This window comes from Miscanthus floridulus, chromosome 12 (assembly GCF_019320115.1).
Source record: "Miscanthus floridulus cultivar M001 chromosome 12, ASM1932011v1, whole genome shotgun sequence".
Lineage (NCBI taxonomy): Eukaryota > Viridiplantae > Streptophyta > Magnoliopsida > Poales > Poaceae > Miscanthus > Miscanthus floridulus.
Window position 1 is genome coordinate 45263648 of NC_089591.1, and position 25566 is coordinate 45289213.

At 49.8% G+C, this 25566-nt stretch overlaps 2 protein-coding genes and 1 pseudogene across 2 annotated transcripts; all 3 read left to right on the forward strand.

Annotated features, from left to right (window-relative positions):
- The first annotated feature begins 3706 nt into the window (after positions 1-3706).
- Positions 3707-6283, forward strand: LOC136498513 (subtilisin-like protease SBT1.7; annotated as a pseudogene).
- Positions 6284-8967: 2684 nt separating this feature from the next.
- LOC136495796 (lysine-rich arabinogalactan protein 19-like) lies at positions 8968-9495 on the forward strand. The gene has a single exon (XM_066491623.1). It carries the CDS (start codon positions 8968-8970, stop codon positions 9493-9495), a length of 528 nt encoding a protein of 175 aa, XP_066347720.1.
- Positions 9496-11351: 1856 nt separating this feature from the next.
- On the forward strand, positions 11352-13538 carry LOC136495797 (uncharacterized). Its single transcript, XM_066491624.1, has 3 exons — positions 11352-11789; positions 12341-12928; positions 13380-13538. Exons 1-3 carry the CDS (start codon positions 11352-11354, stop codon positions 13536-13538), a joined length of 1185 nt encoding a protein of 394 aa, XP_066347721.1.
- Positions 13539-25566: the final 12028 nt, after the last annotated feature.

Consider the following 25566-nt stretch of genomic DNA (forward strand, 5'->3'; position numbering starts at 1 on the left):
TAGAGCTGCGCGCAGGGGATGGGCTTGTCCGGTAGCTAGGCCTCGTCGGGGGAGCGCTAGGTGGCCAAGGAGGACTCACCTGGGCCACGCTGCGTAGAGCGGGGGGAGCGCGAGGGCCCGAGTCTACGACGGAAGTGCCAGGCCTGAGAGGTGCCATGACGGCCACGCCGGGGCCAGGAGGGGCATCGCCAGGGCCGAGAGGAGTTGCGCCAAGGCCGGGAGTAGCCGCGCGGGGGCCATGCGTGGTGCCCACGGTGGCCGCCCTACCGGCCTCCATTAGGGTTAGGTTCACGCATGGTGCTCACATGCGAATGAAGAGATCGGAGTGTTCTCCTTTTTATGTAACTGTTTTTATGTAACTGATGAGAAGACACGATATTCTCGTCTTTTTGCATGTGGCCCACATGACCGTTCATGGTAGAAGACTAAATGGACGGTAGTGACAGTTTGGGAACAAAATTTTTATGCAAGGCTAGATAAGGAAGATTTGAAGTTTTGGTGCTAAAATAAGAACACCAAGTTTTTTTGTGTCAAGGAATTTTCTGTAAAATTTAATGGGACGTCTTGGTAATACGGTAGCTACTCATAGTTTCGGAGAGCAGTCACAATGCTAGAAACCACATATAATTTTTATGCTTATTAATTTTTATAGACACTACAAATAGAAACTATGTTTTCGAAATAATCTTTTGTCCAATCACATGTATTCTCTCTTCCTCATCTACCAATCACATCTCTTCGTATCTTGGTTCACGTGTAGACATGGTTTTTATTAAGAAACCATTTCCTCATTTCTCTTATTTAATTTTCAGTGCCACATAATTTTTTTTCTTAGATGACACCCCAATTAATAATCGTATAAAATATGTGATTTCTGGGTTGGGAGTGCTCTAATACATAGCTTCTCTTTTGATCATTTCCCTCTATAAAGAAAAAATAAACATCTTTTTCTATGCTTGGAACATAAGAGTATCCCCTGTTCGCTTGAGCTTATTCTGAACTACTTTTCAGCAATGGAATAGTATTTTTCTCTCACAACATTTCAGCATAAGCATCAACATAAGCCAAATTTCAGCATCAACGAATAGGGTGTGATTACTTTTGTTGTGACAGTTCAGTAGTTCCGTTCTTAAACTGGGCCCTGACAGAGGGACAATGTTGGGCTAGCCTATCACCTTTGTTTTTTCATATCCTTTCATTTTCTTTCCAACTTCTTAGCATCTTTAAGATTTGTCTTTTCGGATAAAGGAAAATTTTATCAAAATCAAGACAACTACATTGAGCCATTGGCCTCCATAAGTCCATAACCAGGATACATACCGCTCAAGCTTTGATTTATCTTGTCTTCAGTTTCTAAAAGAAAGAAAAAGATTTATCCTCGACCATATCACCATATAACCTGAGAGCTGGAAGTACACATCAAACTTTGCTTTAGAGCACATACACATGAAGCATACAGTTTGCTTTTGCTAAGATATTTGCTAAGCTTTTGATAAGGTCTAGAAACAAAAGCGGCCACCTTCTCCGATCCTTTTTCTCGTTGGTATTCTTGTGTCCACAACAAGCAAAAAGCCGCACGCTTGACACACCAACCGCTATAACAAGAGTAATAATCGACCTAAACAAAGCATCATCGCCATCGTTCACCTTTGCATCATGCTGCCGGCGGCCTCTCGCTTCATAATCACACCCCAATGATCAGTAATCGCCACTGAAAAAAAGGCTTTGCCAGGACAATTGCCACCTTAGCAATAGCAAGCCTCTACAACCACTGCTATTATAGTACTACTGTACAGTACTACCAATCTCTTGTTGTTCTGCCTTCTACTTCTGCCCAGTTGCATCTATGGAGCTATTGCAATTATGAGTGCAGTGTGCCATGTATGCAATGAGTTTACAAGAAGCAAGGTTTTTCGTGTGGAATTCAGACGGAGTACTCAACTGAACCAAATTATGGAACAGTGCGATGGCAGGTGGAATGCTCAAAGCCTCAGAGCTCCAGTTCATATTGTATATGTATTTGATTTGATTTGGAGCTCACAGCAGGCAACTGATCTGTCCTTGAAAACGTGATGATTTGTGCAGTGCTGGACTGCAGCCTGGCAATCTGAGAAGCAGTTGGTGTCGCTTTCGGTTGCCAACGTCGTCAGGAATTAGAATGTGTTACACTAGAAACTCAGAATTGAATGTGCAGCATGCGACCGTGCTGCACTCTTCCTTAGCCCTCCTCAAAATTCCAGTTCATGTAGCTAGGTTGTGATAACTGATCAGGAACTCAGAGCAAGGAAGATCGACGATGCCACATCCACATCCACCTGAAAATGCTTCTAAATTCCGGACTGGCATCGTCGTCAGACGTCAGTGGTTGTAGAGTTCGTTACGCGAAAAGAAGAATTAAATGGAGAATGCAACCCTCGGGAATCAGAACCCGTTACGCGAGAGGGCTCGGAATTGAATGGAAGGACGACGCAATCGTGCTGCATTCCTGCAGTACTCCACCCTCAACTCAACGGTGTCACCGGTCACTCTCAGTGCTCGCTGCCCGCCTGTCCTCCAGTCATCCAGTCGACGGGTCGGTCTCCGCCGCAACCGAAGACGTACGGCGGCGAGAAGGCGGCCGGCGGTGGAGCACAATGCCGGAAAAGGAGCACATTATGAAGGGAAGGCAGCTGACCGCACACCGCACACACACCAAGACCATCCCTCCCTGAATCTGAATGCATGCCAGCCTGACTGATTGCCTGAGTGCACGCAGCACCCACAGCACTGCGCCCTGGTGCGTTTGTTTTCATGCGCTGCTGTTCCTGTTGTGCATCGGTTTCACGCGATCATATCGAAGGAAACAGATAGCATATCCATACCCAAATCGTGCCCCTTTTTTCTGAATTTCTTTGACGTAGCAACAGTGCCAAGTGCCAACAAGTGGCGCGGCTTGACTTGAAAAGCACTGCTGCAATTGCATAACGAACTGATTGGCGAGTAAACAAGGTGTCATCATGGCATTAGCACTGTAAAGGCAGGCAGGAGGATTATAGGGGCCAGTCTCAGACTCTCAGTGGGAGTTGTGAGAGTTTCATTTATATTTAATAGCCTGTCACATTGCATTTTTTTTATGACATAACAATGTTTTAACGAAGAGAGAGGGAAGAAATGAGTTTCATGGGATGAAACTCTCTGGGCACGATTACTAATTCTCTATGAGTCTCGAAATTTAATTTTCTATGAAACCGTGAAATGAAACTTTGCAATGAGAGCGGGTGTTTCATCCTAGTTTCATTTCATTTTATATGGGCATGGCAGTGTTGAAAACAACGCAATGAAACTCTCCGCTACACTGGCCATTCAACCCGCTCGAGCAGGTGCGAATAAGAGCCGCTGTCGTGGGAGGAAAGCAAGTCCAGTGACATGGACGCGCACCAGACGGCGGTTATAATTTACATATATACATGTGCTTTCATGAAAAGCTAATGGCGGCACTGTACAATGATTGCAACGTCGACAAACATGCAGGCCACCCATGGGTTTATCCCAGGGCTGAGCTTTGCTTTATTTGGTGACGATCGATCTTGCTAAGATTCTTCTGTGTGTCACATTTGATTAATCCCATGCATGGCCGCCATGGAATCCATCATATATATGTATGTAATGTATGTACTATCTGGTAGGGTGTCACCACTGCACCGGCGACGCGACGGCGAGTGCTCTCCACTCGTGGCATCCACTCACTCACTCTCACTCAGCTCAGCTCAGCTCTCCACTCCACTGCCGATGCATAAGAAGCGGCAGCTCTGAGCTCAAGCGTCTCAGCTCAGCTAACTTCATCCGCTCGACCGCAGCCAGTCTGCGGGCGGCTGCTTCGGACGTCCGCGATCATGTTTCGCGCCGTGTTGTTCGGCGCCATCAGCCTCTTGCTGCTGGCGTGCGCCGCCGCGGCGGCGGCTGGCGGCGAACGGCGATCGTACATCGTCCACATGGACGTGGAGAAGATGCCGGCGCCGTTCGTGGAGCACGAGGGATGGTACCTCTCGGTGCTGTCAGTCGCTTCCGTCCTCGACGACGGCAGGGGAGGGCGCGGCGCCGGTTCACCTGTACACGTACACGCACGTCATGCACGGGTTCAGCGCGGTGCTCACCTCGCGGCAGCTGGAGGAAGCTCAGGGCCGTGGATGGCCACGTGGCGGCGTTCCCGGAGACGTACGGCAGGCTCCACACCACGCACACGCCGGCGTTCCTCGGGCTGATGCAGCGGCGGCTCGGGCGTCTGGCCGGCGTCCAAGTACGGCGACGGCGTGATCATCGGGAATCGTCGACACGGGCGTCTGGCCGGAGAGCGAGAGCTTCAGCGACGCCGGTATGGGACCCCGTCCCGGCGAGGTGGAAAGGGCGCGTGCGAGGCCGGTCAGGCGTTCAAGGCCTCCATGTGCAACCGGAAGCTCATCGGGGCGCGCTCCTTCAGCAAGGGCCTCAAGCAGCAGCGGTCTCACGATCAGCGCCCGACGACTACGACTCGCCGCGGGACTACTACGGCCACGGCTCGCACACGTCGTCCACGGCGGCCGGCTCCGACGTCAGCGGCGCGAGCTACTTCGGCTACGCCAACGGCACGGCCACCGGCATCGCCCCGAAGGCCCGGGTGGCCATGTACAAGGCCGTGTTCTCGATGCGACACGCTGGAGTCCGCGTCCACCGACGTGCTGGCCGCCATGGACCATGGCCATCGCCGACGGCGTCGACGTGATGTCAGCTGTCCCTGGGCTTCCCGGAGACGTCCTACGACACCAATGTGATAGCCATCGGAGCCTTCGCCGCCATGCAGAAGGGCAGTCTTCGTGGCGTGCTCGGCCGGGAACGACGGCTCTGACGGGTACACCATCATGAACGGCGCGCCCTGGATCACGACCGTTCGGCGCCGCGAGCGTCGACAGGGACTTCACCGCGACCGTCACGCTCGGCAGCGGCGCGACCGTCCAGGGCAAGTCGGTGTACCCGCTGAGCACGCCGACCTGCCAGTGCGAACCTCTACTACGGCTACGGCGACAGGAGCAAGCAAAGGTGCGAGCCCACCAGCCTGAGAAGCAAGGCACGTGAGAGGGAAGTACGTCTTCTGCTCCGCCGACCCGAGCACCGAGATCGAGGAGCAGATGGGACGAGGTGCAGAGCAACGGGCGGCCTCGGCGCCATCATCGCGAGCGACATGAAGCAGTTCCTCGAGCCGACGGAGTACACCATGCCGATGGTGCTGGTCACCCAGTCCGGACGGCGCGGCCATCGCCAAGTACGCGACGGCACGGCCAGCCAGAGGGGCGCCCAAGGCGAGCGTCCAGTTCGGCGGCACGGTGCTCGGGCGTCAAGCCGGCGCCGACCTGTGTCCTACTTCTCCGCCCGCGGGCCGGCCAGATCAGCCCGACGATCCTGAAGCCGGACAGTCGTCGCGCCGGGGTGGACATCCTGGCGGCGTGGGTGCCCAACAAGGAGATCATGGAGCTCAGCAAGCAGAAGCTCTTCACCAAGTATGCAGCTCATCTCCGGCACGTCCATGTCGTCGCCGCACGTCGCCGGCGTGGTCGCCCTCCTGCGGTCAGGTGCACCCTGACTGGAGCCCGACGGCCATCCGGTCCGCCATGATGACAACGGCGTACATGAAGGACAGCGCCAGGCAACGTCATCGTCAGCATGCCGAGCGGGTCACCAGGAACGCCACTGGACTTTGGCAGTGGCCACGTCAGCCCCAACGAGGCCATGGACCCTGGCCTCGTGTACGACGTGGCGGCCGACGACTACGTCAACTTCCTGTGCGCCCTGCACTACAGCAGCCGCCAGATATCGACCATCACCGGCCGGCGAAACCCCAGCTGCGCCGGAGCAAACCTGGACCTGAACTACCCGTCCTTCATGGTCATCCTCAACAGGACCAACTCCGCCACACACACGTTCAAGAGGGTACTGACAAACGTCGCAGCCGCACCAGCTAAGTACAGTGTGTCAGTGACGGCGCCAGCAGGGATGAAGGTGACGGTTTCGCCGACGGCGCTGTCCTTCAGCGGCAAAGGCAGCAAAGCAGCCGTTCACAGTCACGGTGCAGGTCAGCCAGGTGAAAAGGAACTCATATGAGTACAACTACATTGGGAACTATGGGTTCTTGAGCTGGAATGAAGATGGAGGCAAGCATGTTGTCAGGAGCCCAATAGTCTGTGCATTTGCTCAATGATCGAGGAAGACATGTTAGCATAACAGGAGCAAAAATAAGACTATAAGAGCATGACAGTAGAAAAGATAATTATATATTTACAATAATCCTGATCAGGAACATAAAGAAACATAGACTGAAGAAAGGGGGGAAAGCCTCAACAGATACTAAATTACTACAGTTGACAAGTGTATTTATACCTGATAAATCAAATTATAGGTTTCTCAATTATTGATTTTTCCTCAGCGTATCAGACTCTGCTCCAATCCACTGAACTGCTTCCATATTTTGGTTTGCTTCATAAGAAGCACACAATTGCAGAACGTTTGAAATTGAAAGGGACTGCACCCCATCTCTGGGAACCTCAGAATCACATGGATTCCGTGTTCATAATCATGAACAGCACTAAAATGTCACGTTGCTGCAGATAAACTATAATATTATGAAACAGTTAGGACAATCATGTTAATAAACCTCATACAATGAGTTGGAGCAGGTACATCTCAGGCTTCCTCCCTCCTACAATTTGTCCTATGGGCAGTGATAGATCAGATGCAACATCGAACAAAAGCAACTTCCAAGTCCCAAATGTAGAAAATAGTTCTCCAAAATTGAACAGCAGCACCTCTCCATAGCCAAAACCCAATTGGATCAGCAAAATTATGTGACATAGGTTGATGCAGGCAAATGGGGATACTCTTAACAATAAATCTAACTGGATACACTTCACATTAAGGGGGCGTTCGGTTAGCCCGTTCCCGGCCTGAAATGGCCAGGAATCATTCCCACGCTATGTAAATTAATGAAGGACATTTTGTATTCAATATATCCAAAACATCCAAAACTATTGTGTCCTAGGTTCCAGTGCAACAACTTGCTACGCACAAAGCACTAGTACCAGCGAACAACTTGCTACGCACAAAGCACTAGTACCAGCATAAAAATCTTGAGAAGTCATGGTCATCTTACTGTAATCAGATCACTGCAGGTCTGTACTACTTGACGCCATTCCTGCAAAAAATCCAAAATCCTACTCAATCTAAACTTCTACCTTATGTATAAAATCATTATCAGCAGAACAACACTTGCAAATGATTATCCATATCACATCAAAGTCTTTTGCCACCCACAGTTAGGTACTTCATGTTGTTGACCATACTAGCACCAGAGACGTACACTAACACTAAAGACCATCAAGCATAAATGAGTCATTGTCTTATTGAGTTGCCTGACTGCTAGCTGTGGTGCTTCCAAAGCTCTAGTGCCGTGTCACCTTGTGCAATACAGGTGTATCTCTTGTATCGGCGAGGACAGAGGAGCAAGTCTGAGATGATACAAGCAGGTAATGCCTCACAAGGTACCCAAAGGCTCATGAAGTTTTCTGAAGAAGCCTTAAACACCCAGACCAGTACATCTGATGATGACAAAAAAAAAGTTCACAAAAAAAGATGATGACATTGACAATGCACCCACAGACTACAACAGTCATCAATCCCACATCTTCATGGTTTCAACTACTGATCCTGTCACCATGGTTGATTGTTTCAGTTGTCATTGGATTCAACATCAACCATTACCACCATAAACTGTACAGGCCCGCACTATGTTCTAGTCTCAGCACATGCAATTTTTCATCAGCACTTACAAACCTAATTGCATGGTTACTTTCCTGGTACCAACCACTTGATTTCAAACGTTTCTCAGGCCTCCAGTAGTTCAATAACCACATGATGTTTTATACCCATGGTAAATTTGATCTTCATTCATGTTCAGCTGGCATGGCTCCCAAGGTACATGCTCATAAATGTCCCAGACCAGATGGTGTACTGGTTGATATTTACAATCAACACTAACTTCATGTCTTCATGTCAATTGCAGATAAGTGATCCAATAATTTTCTTATTATGGCATAACAGGCCAGATAAAGTCCAAAGGAACAACAGTCATGAAGTGGTTAAGAGCCTGATATACAGCCTTAGATGGTGTGCAAGCACTGCAAGAACCAAGCAATTTCTTCATGCTAAGGCTGTATATCAGGCTCTTAAATGCTGGACATAACAATAAATTACATAGCTGCAACATGTGCACCAAAGACCAATTCCATTTCACCATGCTGACTTGGGGATGAAGCGAACACCACGAGTCGTGACCACATGTGCTGCTGCTGAGGGAATTGAGTGCTGAATAAGATGCACGGAGATTGGTGACACCAAGCTGATCATCCAGTACACATTCATTCTACCATAACCACATAATTATTACAAACTTGCTTGGTGCATGCCATGCATGAAAGTATGTGCAGCAACCATCAAGTCAGCCATGAAAACAGCATATTTGGCCATAATACCACTAAGAAGATCTGAAAGGAGGTTGTTATGACCGGCATCCAGTACTCCAGGCGAAGGCCCAGCAGTGGCTAGAGGATGCCGGCGGGTTAGGGGGCTCAAGGCCCATATTTATCATATTTTACATAATATTAGAGTTATTTTCTATTATTATTCATAGACATATAAATACTTGTAAACTCTATTGAGGAAATTAAGCAGAAACATATTATTGTTTCCGGCTTCCTTTAGGGAGCCGGGAGATTATCCTGTGCCCTAATCGCCTCTCCTCTTGCCTCACGCACGCCGCCAGTCTCCACCCGCGAGATCACGGCGCCCCGCCGTGGTCCATCGCGGTTTAAGCCTCGACCCCCGATCACCCGCCGCTACAACCTACGCTCGGTCAGGGGAGGAACCTCGGTTCCTATCAGCTTGGTATCACAGACCTTGCCGATCATGGACACCTCCGCTGCCTCCTCCGCCGCGCCATCGCCGACGATTCCGCCGGTGCCGACCAACTCCACCGCGCCCCCTGCTACGTCGGCCGTTCTGGTGGTGCCGTCCTCCCAATCCTTGACGACCACCGTCGCGCCGCGGCCGGTGTTCACGCCCGAGGAGGTGACGACCTCCATCGTCAATCTCAGCCATGGCGTGAAGGAGCTGCAGGACATGATGCGGGCGTTTCTGAGCGGCCAGTACGTGGTTCAACCACCGCAACCGTCGCATCCTCCTCCTCCGCCGCTGCCGTTGCCCTCATCCGTCTCAGTGCCGCTCCTCACCTACCCCTACGGGATGCCTACGGACTCCATGCCGTCGCCGTCGACCTCCGTTCAACCAGCGGTATCCCAGGTCCCGATCCATATGCTGCAACTTCCACACTCGCCGTCGCCGATTCCGGCTTGGGCCCTTGGATCCTCGGCGGCGCACCACTCCATGACCGCGCCGCTCTACTCCTCGGCGCCGCCTCGGACCACCATCCCTTAGGCTCCATCGACGGTCGCCCATGGGGAACCCTATGCATCAGGGACCCTGTACGGCGGCGTGGACGGGACGCTGTTCCACGACACTAGCGCCTCCGTGGCTGCCTACGTGGCCGTGCCACCTAGGGCCGACTAGGAGGGCCCCTACGAGCGCCCTCCGCAGGCCATGGGGGGCGGTTTCGACCGCTTGCCGCCCAAGACGCATCGCCTCGAGTTCGCAACCTACGACGGCTCAGAAGACCCCCTGAATTGGCTCAACCACTGCGAGCAATTCTTCCGGGGCCAACGATGGCCGGCCTCCGACAGAACGTGGATTGCGTCGTACCACCTCCGGGGCCTGGCGCAAACCTGGTACTACGCCCTCGAGTAGGATGAGGGCATGCCTTCTTGGGAGCGCTTCGTCGAGCTATGTCGCCAACGCTTCGGACCGCCAGTGCGCGGTACAAGGCTGGCGGAGTTGGGGCGCTTGCCGTTCCAATCTACTGTCCAGGAGTTTACCGACGCTTTCAGGCGGTGTCCTGCCATGCACGTGGCATCTCCGCCAAACAGAAGGCCGATCTCTTCGTCAGCGGCCTTCCCGAGTACATTCGGGTGGATGTGGAGATGCACGATCCCCAGGACATCCAGACGGCCATGTACTTGGCACGAGCTTTCGAGCGTCGGGTGGCGGCCATGCCGACGGCGCCACCTCCGCGGGGTGCCCGGCCTCCACCTTGTCCCGACCTGCCCCCGCGTGCCCCGACACAAGCAGCGGAGCTCCAGCTCAGCCGGGTGCTGGTCCCGTGGGCGGGCAGGGCGCTCCTTCCGTGCGTCAGTTCCGTCGCCTCACGCCAGCGGAACAGTTGGAGCGCCGCCGTCAAGGGCTGTGCTTCAACTATGACGAGCCCTATGTCCGCGGCCATGTGTGCCCCCGGCTGTTTTACCTCAAGTCTACGGACTTCGTCGATGAGGAAGCCAGGGAGGTGGCTGCTGCAGACACCGACGTAGCCGCCTTTCTAGATGAGCCGACCGGCCAAGGAGTGGCGGCGATGCAGCAGGCGCCGCTAACGCCCTCGTCGTTTCTCTCCATGCTGTTGCAGGAATCCGCCCGCCCAACACCATGCTGCTCCCCGTCACCGTCGAGGACGAGAGTTTCCTTGCCCTCCTCGACACCGGCTCCACTCATAATTTTGTCCAAGGGGTTGTTCTGCGCCATTTGGGCCTGTCTCTAGCTGGTGGTGACCACCTCCGTGTCACGGTCGCCAATGGTGAGCACGTGGCGTGCGAGGGCATTGCTCGAAATGTGCCTGTCTGCATCAGCGATGAGGACTTCACCATCACGTGTGTTGGTCTCAACCTGGGCGCCTTCGACTTCATCATCGGCTTTGACTTAATTCGCACGTTGGGGCCCATGTTGTGGGACTGCGACGCCCTCACCATGGCATTCTAGAGGGAGGGCCGCCGTGTCACCTGGCAGGGCGTGCCCGGGCCTCAGACACCCACCCCACAGCAGGCGGTGACCGCGGTCATGACTGACCCGCGGCTACCTCTCCTGGATCGTCTGTTGGCGCAGCACGATGACATCTTCGATGAGCCTACTGGGCTCCCTCCGGCGTGCCCCTATGACCACCCCATCATGGCCACTTCGAGTTTTTGGTGATGCCATTTGGGCTCTCCAATGCCCTGGCAACCTTCCAGGCGCTGATGAACGATGTCCTTCGGCCTTACCTGCGGCGGTTTGTGCTGGTATTTTTTGATGATATATTAATTTATAGTCCATCATGGGCCGAGCACTTGCAGCATGTCAACATCGTACTCCACGCGCTTCGGGTACACCACCTTCACTTGAAACGATCCAAGTGCTTGTTTGGCGCGTCGTCGATGGCCTACCTGGGCCACGTGATCTCTGAGGGCAGCGTCGCCATGGACGCTAACAAGGTCGCCGCCGTGGCTGCGTGGCCCCTGCCGTGCTCTGCCCGTGGCCTACGTTGTTTCCTCGGCCTCGCGGGCTACTACCGGAAGTTCATCCAGGACTTCAGCATCATCGCCGCCCCACTCACGCGTCTCTTGCGGCGGGATGCGTTTGTGTGGGACGACGATGCTTCGGCGGCATTTGAGGCGCTCAAGCGCGCTTTGACCACAGGACCTGTTCTTCAGATGCCAGACTTTACTAAGCCCTTCGTGGTCGACTGCGACGCGTCGGGCGCAGGGTTCGGCGCCGTCCTCCACCAGGGCGTCGGGCCTCTCGCCTACTTCAGCCATCCCTTCGCGGACCGTCATATCAAACTGGCGGCCTACGAGTGGGAGTTGATCGGCTTGGTACAGGCCGTTCGTCATTGGCGTCCATATTTGTGGGGGCGCCACTTTTTGGTTCGCACTGACCATTATAGCTTGAAAGTTTTGCTTGATCAACGCTTGTCTACAGTTCCGCAGCATCAATGGATCAGCAAGCTGTTTGGTTTCGACTTCTCGGTAGAGTACCGTCCGGGCCGCTTGAACATCATGGCAGACGCTCTCTCTCACCGGGACTTCGAAGATGGGGGGCAGCCGTCCTGGTGGCTGCGGCTGCAGCAGCCCTCCCCGTGTCGGGACCCTCCTTCAACCTTCTAGACGCCATCCGGTGGGCAACAGCAGCCGCGCCTGATGGCCAGCACCTACTGGCGCAGTTCTAGGCAGGGGAGCTGGAGGCCCCATGGTGCCTTTCTGACGGCCTTCTGCTCCATGGATCCAACGTCTATGTGCCGGACCATGGGGACTTACGCCAGCAAGTGCTCCTCCTGGCTCACTCAGCTGGCCATGAGGGCACCCAGAAGATGCTACATTGACTCCATGCAGATTTCTTCATCCCCCGTGATCGTGTGCTGGTGTAGGACCTGGTGCGTTCTTGCACCACGTGCCAGCGCAATAAGACGGAGACGGTTCATCCTGTGGGCTTGCTGCAGCCCCTCGACGTTCCCACCCAAGTGTGGGCGGATATCTCGATGGACTTCATCGAGGGCTTGCCCAAGGTTGTGGGCAAGTCAGTCATCCTCACGGTGGTGGATCGCTTCTCCAAGTACGCCCACTTCATCGCGCTTGGCCACCCCTACACTGCTACGTCCGTCGCTCGTGCCTTCTTCGACGGCATCGTTCGCCTTCACGGGTTTCCGCTGTCCATCGTCAGCGACCGGGACCCCGTGTTCACCGGGCACGTTTGGCGAGACATCTTCAAGATGGCGAGCATCCAGTTGCGCATGAGCATAGCTTTCCATCCGCAAACAGATGGCCAGTCCGAAGTGGTGAACAAGGTCATCGCCATGTACCTCTGTTGTGTGATGAGGGATCGCCCCCGCGCTTGGGTGGATTGGCTGTCTGGGCGGAGTACTGCTACAACACCTCCTTCCACACGGCTCTTCGCGCCACACCGTTTGAGGTCGTCTATGGTCGCCCTCCTCCGCCGCCGCTGCCCTATATGCCGAGTACAGCTAGGACCGAGGCTACGGATGCACTTCTTCGGTCCCATGATGAGATCCTCGCCAAGGTGCGCCAACGTCTTTTGCAGGCTCAGCAGCTGTCCAAAAAATATTATGATGCCGGCCACCGCGATGTCGAGTTCTAGGTGGGCGACTGGGTGTGGCTGCGGCTGCTCAACCACGCGGCCCAGTCACTCTCTCTAGGGGCCAAGGGCAAACTCGGTCCTTGCTATGCTGAGCCATTCCGCATCTTGGAGCGGTGGCATATCGTCTACAGCTGCCCGAGGGTGCCCGTCTTCATGATGTCTTCCACGTGGGACTGCTCAAGCGCCACCGTGGTGACCCTCCAGCAATGCCGGCCAGCCTTGTGCCGACCTTCGACGGCCGTTACACTCCTGCCCCGGCCAAGGCGCTACATGTCCAGTGGCACCATGACACCTGGTAGGTGCTTATCCAGTGGCATGGTTTTCCAGAAGAGGATGTGACATGGGAGTCCGTCGACGAGTTCCGCTCCTTCTACCCCGACTTCCAGCTCGAGGACGAGCTGTTTGAGAAGGCGGGGAGAGATGTTATGACCGGCATCCAGTACTCCAGGCGAAGGCCTAGTAGTGGCTAGAGGATGCCGGCGGGTTAGGGGGCTCAAGGCCCATATTTATCATATTTTACATAATATTAGAGTTATTTTCTATTATTATTCAGAGACATATAAATACCTGTAAACTCTATTGAGGAAATTAAGCAGAAACATATTATTGTTTCTGGTTTCCTTTAGGGAGCCAGGAGATTATCCTGTGCCCTAATTGCCTCTCCTCTTGCCTCACGCACGCCGCCAGTCTCCACCCGCGAGATCACGGCGCCCCGCCGTGGTCCATCGTGGTTTAAGCCTCGACCCCCGATCACCCACCGCTACAACCTACGCTCGGTCAAGGGAGGAACCTCGGTTCTGATCAGAGGTAAACAATGCCTTGAGGAGGTTGAACAGGCGTATCTAAAAAATTCTACACAAAACTCAAAGTCACTTATCAGCAACTGTCGAAAGTCCCGACAGTTTGGGTCGGAACTCCCAACGTCGTCAGAAGTTCCGGCGCAAACTGTCAGAAGTCCCAACGCCTACGGAAAATGTACTACAAGTGCTGAAATAAATTTTGTTACTTCGATAACTTACAACCCCACTTCCTAGTGGTAAAGTAACGCGTTGGGGTTGCTCCTTTGATGCCGAAAGGTCACTACTCCGTAGATCGAGTCCAAACTCTAAGAAAATCTTTGGGAAGGAAGAGACACACAAGAATAAAAGTGATAGCACATGTCTCAACAACAACAAACACGCGGGACACAAGGATTTATTCCGATGTTCGGCAACCCCATAAAGGAGCTCCTACGTCCTTTTTGTTGAGGTGACCACAAAGGTCGGAGTCTCTTTCACCTCCTTGCCTCTCTCAAAGCAACCACAAAGGTCACTCGAGGTTTCCACTAAGAAATCAAGGATAATACAAACTTCCCAAGGCTCTTCCACAAGATAGAAGCTCTTGGACGATTCCTAGCCGGCTAAAGGCAAAGCCCCAGGAGTAATAGACGCAAATCCAACCAGTTTGACGAAGAAATCGAGTGCTCAAGCTTGCTAAAGTGATGCTAATAGACTTGATGCCCTACCAGCTAGGATTGAGAGGGAGAGAGTTGAGGGGGAGCTACAGTACCCATGGGGTACTATTCATGTGAGGGAGAGAGGGCAGGGATGACTGGCTCCCAGGGGAAGCCAGCAACTTAATTGTTGCTTCTTGCTTGATTATAACTGATACATGGTTCTCTTTTATAGAGATGACTGACTTGACCCCTAAGGAAACATCCTAATCGAATCAATCTATCTTATTCATATCCTAACAAACCAAACCAATCTAATCTAATCTAATCCGGTACTGTTCACGCTATTATGTTCACGCGCTACAGTATCGCGTGGGCCCCTGGTGCGGCTCCACTTGCCATAACACTACTCCGCCCCTCCAAGACAGCTCGTCCTCGAGCTGTGGAGATTGCTAGAGCAGAAGAGCTTGCAGTCCAGAGAAGATCGCCATGGCAGCTCTACTCAAGGAGTCCTATGTTGCAGTTGTAATCGAGGCAGAAGACATATGGCTCCCCAAAATCAACTCCGTCCCATGGGATCTGCTTCTGTAGTTGTGCACGATCCATACCTTCCTCCTCGAGGTGCCAAACTTGGCTGCGCCATCTGATCTGCCTAGAATTGAATCCGCCTGGCTCAAATCCATGGAGCGCCTGCATGTGGAGTCGATGGTGCCGTCCACGAGCAGCCACCCCCGCTATGGGTGCAGCAGAGTGGGGTTGTGCTAGAGGCATACTCCAAGCGATCGATGTGAAAGCATCTAGGCCCCTAGTTGGGTTTCGGTGATTAATGACAATACAAGATTACTATGACTAACGTGTGTTTTGAAGAGGCAATTAAGTTAGGTCATGGTAATGGAGATCAATTGGGCAATCAAGGTTGTCATGCCCCTACGATGGAAATCATTTTGGTTTTCAAAGGATGGATGACAAGGTTAAGGATGACTAGTTCTAAGTGTGGATTGGAGTTGGAGAGACACTTAGAGTAGTTTAGGACTTTGTTTTTCCTTTGGCCATACTATTAAGGGGGGTATGGATGGGTAGCTTGGCCTAGTTGAGTCTAGTGAGTTAGGTGTGGTGCACACTTGTTAAAACTAGCTCTAGGTAGCTCCTACGAATGCCTAAGATCCAATGGAGCAAACTTCATTCACATATGATCGAGAGTTGGAAGTGAATGGAGGGTCAAATGCTGACCGGACGCTGGCCCCAGTGCGACTGGACACTGGCCGCAGGGTTCGGTCAGTTCATTTGATCAGCAGTCTACGTTCGGTGCGACCGGACGCTGGAGAGGTCAAGTGACCGAACGCTGAAAGGCAGCGTCCGGTCGACTCTAGTAAGGTTCTAGAGAAGGGAATCTATGACCGAACACGTTCGGTCAGTACTGACCGGACCCTGAGGGTTCAGCGTCCGGTCGAGTCCAGTAAGCCTCTAGTGAGGGTTTCATGCGACCAGATGCGTCCGATCAGTGGTGACCGGACCCTACCAGTGTCTGGTCAATACATTTTCACTAGCTCGTGGGTTGAACTGACCAGAGCGTCCGGTCAACATGACCGGAGCGTCCGGTCACCCTGCAAAAGCTCATAACGGTTTGTTTTTTAGGCTGCCTTATAAATAGAAGCTCCACTCGTGTGTGGAGTCACTTTTGCTCATTCCAACAGCTGAGAAACACATTTGTGAGTGCCAAGAAGAGCAAGGTCCTAGTGAGGTGATTGAGATTTGAGAATCTAAGAGAGTAGCCTCATTAGTGAATCAAGAGTAGCCAAGTGTGCATCCATCTTCTCATTAGGCTTTGCGTGGTCAAGTGAGAGTTCTGCTTGTTACTCTTGGTGATCGCCATCACCTAGATGGCTTGGTGGTGATTGGGAGCTTGGTGATCACCCGGCGGAGCTTGTGGGTGACCCAACTCAAGTTGTGAGCGGCTTTGGGTGATTCACCGTGATGGAGTGTCGAAGAATCAACCCGTAGAGAGCACTTGATCCTTGCGCGGATCAAGAGGGAGCTACACCCTTGCGTGGGTGCTCCAACGAGGACTAGTGGGGAGTGGCGACTCTCCAATACCTCGGCAAAACATCACCGCGTTCCTCTCTCTCTTTACTTTGAGCATTTACTTTGAGTATTTACTTTGAGCAATTCAATACTTGTCTTTACATTCATAGAATTGTCATGCTAGAGTAAGTTTGGAACATAGGTTGCAAGTCCTTTGTGCGTTAGTTTGTTAGAAACATTTTTCTAGGCACAAGGGGTTAATTGGGCTATCCGTAGGATTTGATTATTGCAAGAAAATTTAGAATTAGCCCAATTCATCCCCCTCTTGGGCATCTTGATCCTTTCAATTGGTATCAGAGCCTCATGCTCATGTTTTAAGCTTAATCGCTTAGAGCAAGATGTCTTACGGAGATGGACCTCCTCCTATCTTTGAGGGAGATGACTTTCCATATTGAAAATTCTGCATGGAGGCGTACTTAGAAGCTATAGATGTTGGTATTCTTAGAGCCGCCTCTCAAGGCTTCCCAAAACCTCAGGATGCTACTAACCTACAAGGCGATGAGGTTAACTATGAAAAATGGAATGCAAAGGCTCGAAACACCATCTTTAGAGGCCTTTGCAAAGATGTGTTTAACCGTGTAAGGAACCATAAATACGCCCATGCACTATGGTCGGACGTTTGTGCACTCCATGAGGGAACCAAGAGTGAGCATGAGGAACACTATCATCTTGTGATTAAAAAGCTAAATTCTTTTGAGATGCTTCCCAAAGAAAGTGCTAATGAGATGTATTCTCATTTAAATGTTCTTGTAGAGGAAGTCAATGGGCTTGGACTTACTCAAATGTCACCATCCGACGTTGTGAGAAAGATCTTGAGTGTCCTCCTCATTGACAAATATGGGCACATTGTGACCATGCTACATCAAGGTGATCTTTCTGCCGCTACACCAACACAAATCTTGGGAAAGATCAATGCTCATGAGATGTACATGCACATCATGCCACAAGATGGCTCATCCTCTACAAAGAAGAAAGAGAAGGACTTTGCATTCAAAGCTAGCCAAGATAACGTCAAAGCAAGACTTGAGTATGAGAGCTCAAGTGATGAAGATGATGAAGAAAGCCTTGCTCTCATGGTGAAGAAGACCGCCAAGATGCTAAAGAAGCTGAACAAGAGTGGCATCAAGTTTGACGGCAAGAAGAAGAAGTTCTTCACTAGCTCAAGAAGAAAGCCAATCTCCAAGATGGATTGCTACAATTGTGGCAAACTTGGTCATCTAGCTCATCAATGCACAAAGCCCAAGAAAGACAAGTTCAAGAACAAGAACAAGGGCAAGAAAGATGACACAAGCAATGAAGATGAAGATGAGAAGAAAAAGAACAAGCCATACAAGAAGAGAGATGGCAAGAAGAGGGACTTCCACAAGAAGAAGAGTGGAAAGGCCTACATTGTCAGTGATTGGCTCATAGACATTGATTCATCAAGTGGATCATCCGATGATGATAGTGATAATGAAAAGGTGGCCGCCATTGCTATTGATCTTGCATCTTCACCGCCACCATCGCCATCATCCTCTACACACCTATGCCGTATGGCCAAGGGTGAACGCAAGGTAACTAAGAGTAATGGTAGTAGTGATGATGAGCATGCTAGTGATGTTGATAGCGATAGCGATGATGATGATTCACATACATATGATGATCTTGTCAAAATACTAAGAAAATACACTAAGATCATTAGAAAGAGTAGAGCTACCAATGAAAAGCTTGATGCTAAAAATGATTCACTCTTAGCTAAGTGTGATACATTGGAAAAGGCTAATGATGAACTTAGAGAAACTAATGATGCTATATCATCCAAACTCAAGGAGCTCAAATCTTCCAAGAAAGAGCTTAAAGATAAACATGATAAACTTGAGTGGGTGCACAATGAACTCATCACTAGCCACAATAAGATAAAAGATGAATACACTACTCTTAAGATTAATCATGATACTCTTGTTATTGCTCAAGAATTTTTACCAAATGAGCCACATGATGCTACTAACCATGTTGTCAAGATTGATATAGCTACTTCATGTGATGATTTAATTGATGAGAGCATTGAGCATGGATCTAGTAGCAAAGGCAAGCAAGTGGTTGAGTGCAATGACTATGATAAGTATGTCAAGCTCAAGAGTGATAATAAGAAGCTCATGAAAGATCTTGAAGAGATGAAAAGCCACAACATCATTGTGCTAGAAACTCTTGATCATGACAAAGAGTTGATCCTTGAGAATGAGAAGCTCAAAGAAGAAAACAAGAAGCTCAAGGAAGAAAAGAAAGATGATGCTCTAAAAGAAGAAAATAAGAAGCTCAAGTTAGAGAAAGAGCATCTCAAGATTAGATTGAGCAAGTTTGCTAGAGGCAAGCATCTCTAAAGTGAGCTACTCATGAACACCGTCATGAAGATGGATAGAAGTGGCATTGGATATGTGGCAAGTGTAGAGAAGAAGAAGGCTCAAGCTCAACAACAACAATCAAAGCCAAAGCCAAAGCCAAAGAGATGTTTTGAGTGTGGACAAGAAGGCCACTTTGCTCATGAGTGTCAAACCCCACCACCACAACCCTTGCCCAAGCATGCTAGACCCTTTGCTTTCAATGCTCACTACATGCTTAGAAAAGATTCTAGTGGAAAGATGAAAGTCATGTTCTTAGGACCCCCAACAAGAGTAGGCCTAAGAAGATTTGGGTGGCTAAGTCACTTGTTGAGAAGGTGAAGGGCCCTCAATAAGTTTGGATTCCTAAAGTTTGAATCTCATGTGTGTAGGTGAACTACAAGACTGGTGGAAGTCATTGGGTTATTGATAGTGGTTGCACTCAATATATGACCAGTGATCCTCGTATGTTCACCTCACTAGATGAAGAGGTAGATGAGCAAGCGAAAATAACATTTGGAGATAACTCAAAGGGCAAGGTTAAAGGATTGGGCAAAGTAGCAATATCAAATGATCATTCCATCTCCAATGTGTTATATGTTGCTTCATTAAGCTTCAACTTGCTATCTGTTGGACAATTGTGTGATATTGGCTTCCAATGCTTGTTCACCGAGAAGGAGGTTGTTGTATCCAAGGTAGATGACAATCAAGTGATATTCAATGTATTTAGATACAACAACTTATATATAGTGGACTTCACCTTCGAAGATGCAAATTTGAAGACTTGCCTATTCACCAAAACAACACTTGGGTGGCTATGGCATAGAAGACTTGCTCATGTTGGGATGAGCTCACTCAAGAAGCTTATGAAGAATGATTTGGTGAGAGGATTGAAGGATGTGAAGTTTGAAAAGGACAAGCTTTGTAGTGCATGTCAAGCCGACAAGCAAGTTGCAAATACTCATCCAACCAAAGCTTTCATGTCAACCACAAGAGTGCTAGAGCTCCTACACATGGATTTATTTGGACCAACAACATACAAGAGTTTGGGAGGGAATCTCTATTGTCTTGTGATTGTGGATGACTATTCAAGGTATACATGGGTGTTCTTCCTTCATGACAAATCCGAAGTTGCATCTTGCTTCAAGAAGTTTGCCAAGAGAGCTCAAAATAAATTTGAAGTGAAGCTCAAGAAGATTAGAAGTGACAATGGGAAAGAATTTGACAACACAAACATTAAAGCCTATTGTGATGAAGTTGGGATCAAGCATGAAGTATCCGCAACCTATACTCCTCAACAAAATGGTGTAGTTGAGAGGAAGAACCGGACTTTGATCACTCTTACAAGGACAATGCTAGATGAGTACAACACCCCCGAAGCTCTATGGGCGGAAGCAATCAACACCGCATGTTATACATCTAACCGCCTATTCCTTCAAAAGTTTCTTGGCAAGATACCTTTTGAGTTGCTCAATGGGAAGAAGCCAGACGTCTCCTTCTTTAGGGTGTTTGATTGCAAATGCTACATCTACAAGAAGCGGCAACACCTAGGGAAGTTCCAAAGACGTTGTGATATTGGTTTTCTTGTTGGTTACTCATCAAAGTCCAAAGCATATAGAGTATTTAATCATGCCATCGGCTTGGTTGAAGAAACATATGATGTGAAATTTGATGAATCTAATGGCTCCCAAGGAGCACATGAGAATCTTGATGATGTAGGTGATGAACCATTGAGGGAGGCTATGAAGAATATTCCGGTGGGAGACATCAAGCCAAAAGATGATGAAGATGATGTACAAGTCATTGATCAACCCTCTTCATCAAGTGTGCCACAAGATAGTGAAAAAGATGGGAGAGTAGAAAATAAAGATACTCATATCTCCCATGAGCAAATGGTGGTACAAGCACAAGATGTTGATGCTCCACAACCTCCTCCTCAAGTGGTCAATAGAAGAAATACACCTCTCCTACAAGATCATCCACAAGATCTTATCATAGGGAGTCCATCAAAGGGAGTAATGACTCAATCTTAAAAACTTCCTTCATTTATTGCTCATCACTCTTTTGTCTCTTGTTATGAGCCTACCAAGGTAGAAGAAGCTCTTAAAGATCCGGATTGGATCAATGCCATGTATGAAGAGTTGAATAACTTCACTCGTAATAAAGTTTGGACTCTTGAAGAGCGACCAAAAGGTGCAAGAGTCATTGGAACAAAATGTGTGTTCCGCAACAAGCAAGATGATCAAGGTGTTGTTATGAGGAACAAGGCAAGACTAGTTGCAAAGGGGTTCTCTCAAGTTGAAGGTTTGGATTTTGGAGAGACCTTTGCACCGGTTGTAAGATTAGAAGCCATTCGTATCCTACTTACATATGCATCACATCATGAAATGAAACTATATCAAATGGATGTGAAAAGTGCATTCTTAAATAGCTTTATTAATGAACTAGTCTATGTTGATCAACCTCCTGGGTTTGAAGACCCTAGATATCCTAATTATGTTTATAGGTTGTCCAAGGCACTATATGGGCTTAGGCAAGCCCCAAGAGCTTGGTATGAGCGCCTTTGGGACTTCCTCATTGAGAAGGGCTTCACCATTGGGAAGGTCGACACCACACTATTCATCAAGAAGCTTGATGGACATATCTTCATTTGTCAAGTATATGTTGATGATATCATCTTTGGATCATCAAATGAAGACTCATGCAAAGAATTTGGTGAATTGATATCAAAGGAGTTTGAGATGTCAATGATTGGTGAGCTTACATTCTTTCTTGGTTTTCAAGTCAAGCAAATGAAAGAAGGCATCTTCATCTCTCAAGAGAAATACACAAAAGATCTTCTTAAGAGATTGAAGATGGATGAATGTAAGCCAATCAAGACACCAATACCTACCAATGGACATCTCGACCTAGATGAGGGAGGTAACCCGGTTGATCAAATTCTCTACCGTTCTATGATTGGTAGCTTGTTATATTTAACCGCATCTAGGCCCGACATCATGTTTAGTGTGTATATGTGTGCTAGATTTCAAGCTAGTCCTAAGGAAACATATTTAATTGCCGTAAAAAGAATCCTTAGGTATCTTAAGCACATACCAAGCATTGGCCTTTGGTATCCCAAAGGAGCTATATTTGAATTAATTGGCTATTCCGATTCGGATTACGCCGGATGCAAAGTTGATAGAAAAAGCACATCCGAAGGGTGCTATTTGCTTGGTAGATCACTTATGTCTTGGTCCTCCAAGAAATAAAATAGTGTGGCTTTATCCACCGCCGAAGTGGAATACATTGCCGCGGGTGCTTGTTGTGCACAAATTTTATACACGAAACAAACTTTGCTAGACTATGGTGTAGTTCTAGAAAAAATATCTCTTTTGTGCGACAATGAAAGTATGGTAAAACTTACAAATAATCCAGTTCAACACTCTCGCACCAAGCACATAGATATCCGCCATCACTTTCTAAGAGATCATGTTGCTAAAAATGATATATCACTAGAAGGTGTAAGAACCGAAGATCAATTAGCGGATATCTTCACTAAACCGCTAGATGAGGCTACATTTTGTAGATTGCGGAATGAGCTCAATGTACTTGACTTTAGCAACTTCACTAAAAATTGAGCTTGTGTTGTCCCTTGCATTCATTATAATATACAACATGTTTAATTTTTGTCAATGCATATAGGGCTTGTCTAACATGGTTAAGATAACCGTCAAAAAGCGTGTGAAGAAGCTTAACCTTGGATCAAACTTGACAAGCAACTAGATTTACTTACAAGTATTGCATATGCATGAATGTTGTTTTGTCGTTTTATTCCATTTGCCCTCTTATTGCCTATTTTCTTAAAAAGAATAATAGCCTAAGGCAAAATATTTTGAAAAATATGAGGGTTTGAGAGAGGTAACTCACATTAGTCCCAATTGGTGTTTATTTGGATCTTATTCAAGTTAGGACTTGATTGGGAACAGGCAGCGCGAAGGAACTTTGAAGATTTGCTAGAAAAGGTGCACTGGACGCTGCTGTCCAGCGTCCAGTTAGTTCACAGGAGGTGAACTACTGGTGAAGGAGTGACCAGACGCTGCGTTTGTGCGTCCGGTCAGGAAGGGATCCAGCGTCCGGTCGATTGAAGGAAGAACAGGCTGTACTGACCGGACCCTGCCTGCGTCCGGTCATAGACCACCAAACGCGTCTGGTCCTGATTCCAGAGGAATTGGACCTCTCTAGAATCAACCGGACGCTAGGTGGTAGCGTCCGGTCGCTACCACCGGAGCGTCCGGTCAGTGGATCTCGCGCGGCTTCAGGACTCTGTTCTGTTTCCTTTCTTGTCGCGTTTGGGGTCCTCATTTAAACCGCAGCTCTTGCGTCCTTTCTTGACCTAACCCATACGCCGCCGTGATAGCCACCGCGCCGCCGCATCTTGCCGAGCTCGTGCCAACGACGCTGACCTGCTCCACGCACCGCCAGTCCACCGTAGCCGCGAGCCTCCCGTCTCCTGCGACCGTGCGCCCAGCGCCGCCAGCTAGCGTGCCGTCACCACCGTGCGCCTTCCATGCCTGCAGCGCCACCAGCCAGTGAGCCTCCTCGCGCGCTTGTCTGACCCATGAGTCCAGCGCCTCTAGTCATCGTGCTGCTCCAACGAAGGCCATTGATCCAAGCCCTAGTCTTTCTCCTCGATTGGGTGGTAAGGCATTATCCCTGTGTTGAATTTACCTTGTTTGTGACCTAGATCCATGGCTATGCACTGATTTCAAATCCTCTAGGGCAGTCACTCCATTCACTGTTCTTCGCAACCCTAGATCCAGCCGGTTCCGAGGTTTCCCCGCGCGACATCTTTTCTTTTCCGGATCGCTGATCATCAGGTAGCTTGCCCGTCGTCTCAATTTCGTACCTACATTGCTTGCTTCCTAGGTTTTTGCATCTATTAGATATATTGTATTTATTTGTATATCCATCTATTCTATCGTGCAGCGAGTCAGTGCCGTTGAGGTTCTTGTGGCAGTTGGCAGCCAACTCAGAGCCAAGCTCACGAGTAAGGATCGAGGCCAAGCCTCGGGAGTGTCAGTTTGATAGTTGGTCTTCATTAGCGGTAGTTCATCCTCTTGTCAGATTAGATGGCTCGCACCAAGAACATTGGTGGTGGCCTAGGTGATGATGACCGGAGGCCCTCGCCTCGCAAGCCTACAGGACCGAAAGGCAAAGCAACAAAGCAAGTGACATCCAAGAAGTGCAAGTACCTCGACGTAGAAACAGTGAGAGCAGTTGCAGTTGCTGAGGCCACAGAGCATGCCGAGAGAGGCGGTGCCCACAGTGGAGTTGTCATAGCAGATCAGTTGGCACCAGATGCACAGGATAGACTGAGGGAGATTGAGTGACTTCATGGTAGTCCACCTGGGAGTGTCATGATGGCAGGTCGTCGACTAGCTATTGAGGAGCCTCAACGTCAGGGGGAGTCCCAGCAGGAGCCATAGCAGCAGCCCCCACCAGCAGAGCCTCAGCCAGCTCAGGAGACTCAGGAGGGCCAGCAGGCCGAGGAGACCGAGCCGGCACCCCAGCTTCGCCGCTCTGGTCGTACTAGTGCTATAGTTCCAGCGAGGCCAGCTACACAGCACAGGGGTTCATGCCCTCTGCCTAGACCACAGGGTCCGCCTCCAGTGGTACACCTTGACTTGAGGGCTGCCACAGCCAGATAGGTTCGCCTGCTGAGGTTTGTTGAGTTCGATGCATGGTTCCCTCTAAGGAGGGATGAGAGAGCAGCTGAGGGTTTCTACACACCGCTCCAGGAGGACTTCTACAACGCATATCTAAACAGTGGGGCAGTGTTCAAATCTCAGAGAGTCTATAGTTTAGAGTCTATTGTGGCAGCAGCCGGAGAGCACATCCGCCCCTACTTGTCATATTTGTCGGGGCTCATAGATCTAATTGGCCAGACAGGAGTATATGTACCATCGTGGGTTCGGCAGTTTTATGCTTCACTCTACGTTGATCCGCATCACAACTTCATTCACTTTGCATTCAACGACAGAGACTACAGGGTGATGAGTTTCAGGGCCCGGGAGATACTGAGGCTACAGGATCAGCCTGTCAAGTTGCATGAGGTATGCTATGGACAGCAGGAGCCTCCCAGGCGTCCTCATGGAGGGATGGTGCCCCCTATAGATTTGGTGCGACATTGCTTCAAGGAGCCCTTTGGTGAGGGGTCGAGCAGGAACCCTAGTGACCTGACTCCTATAGCTTGTGTGCTAGAGGCCATTATCAGGAGGACACTACTTCCCAGGTTGGGATACAGAGAGGGTCTGACTCGCCTACAGCTCTAGCTCCTCAATGCCCTGATGCAGTAGACCGTGTTCGACATATGGGACCTCCTTCTATCAGAGATGGAGGATACTATTGCTGAGGGCTTCAAGGGTCGCAGACAGCTTCCTTATGCACATTGGGTCACATTCTTGATGCTCAAGTCTGTGCAGGTCAGGACCCCTAAGATGGTTGCAGAGTACAAGGCTGCCACCACAGAGTTTCCCACATATAACATGGCATAGAGGATCAGGCACAGCACTCCATAGGCACCCGCTCAGCCTAGTCGTCGTCTAGATGTTCTAGAGTCAGCAGCTCAGCAGGATGAGATCATTA

Excerpts from the sequence above, each read along its gene's own strand:
- LOC136495797 (XM_066491624.1), top strand. The coding sequence starts at position 11,352 with ATGGCCTACCTGGGCCACGTGATCTCTGAGGGCAGCGTCGCCATGGAC. Across the intron at positions 11,790-12,340 it reads AGTGGGAGTTGATCGGCTTG|GACCTGGTGCGTTCTTGCAC; the intron begins GTACAGGCCGTT and ends GTGCTGGTGTAG. Across the intron at positions 12,929-13,379 it reads GCCGCTGCCCTATATGCCGA|TGGCATGGTTTTCCAGAAGA; the intron begins GTACAGCTAGGA and ends GTGCTTATCCAG.
- LOC136495796 (XM_066491623.1), top strand. The coding sequence starts at position 8,968 with ATGGACACCTCCGCTGCCTCCTCCGCCGCGCCATCGCCGACGATTCCG.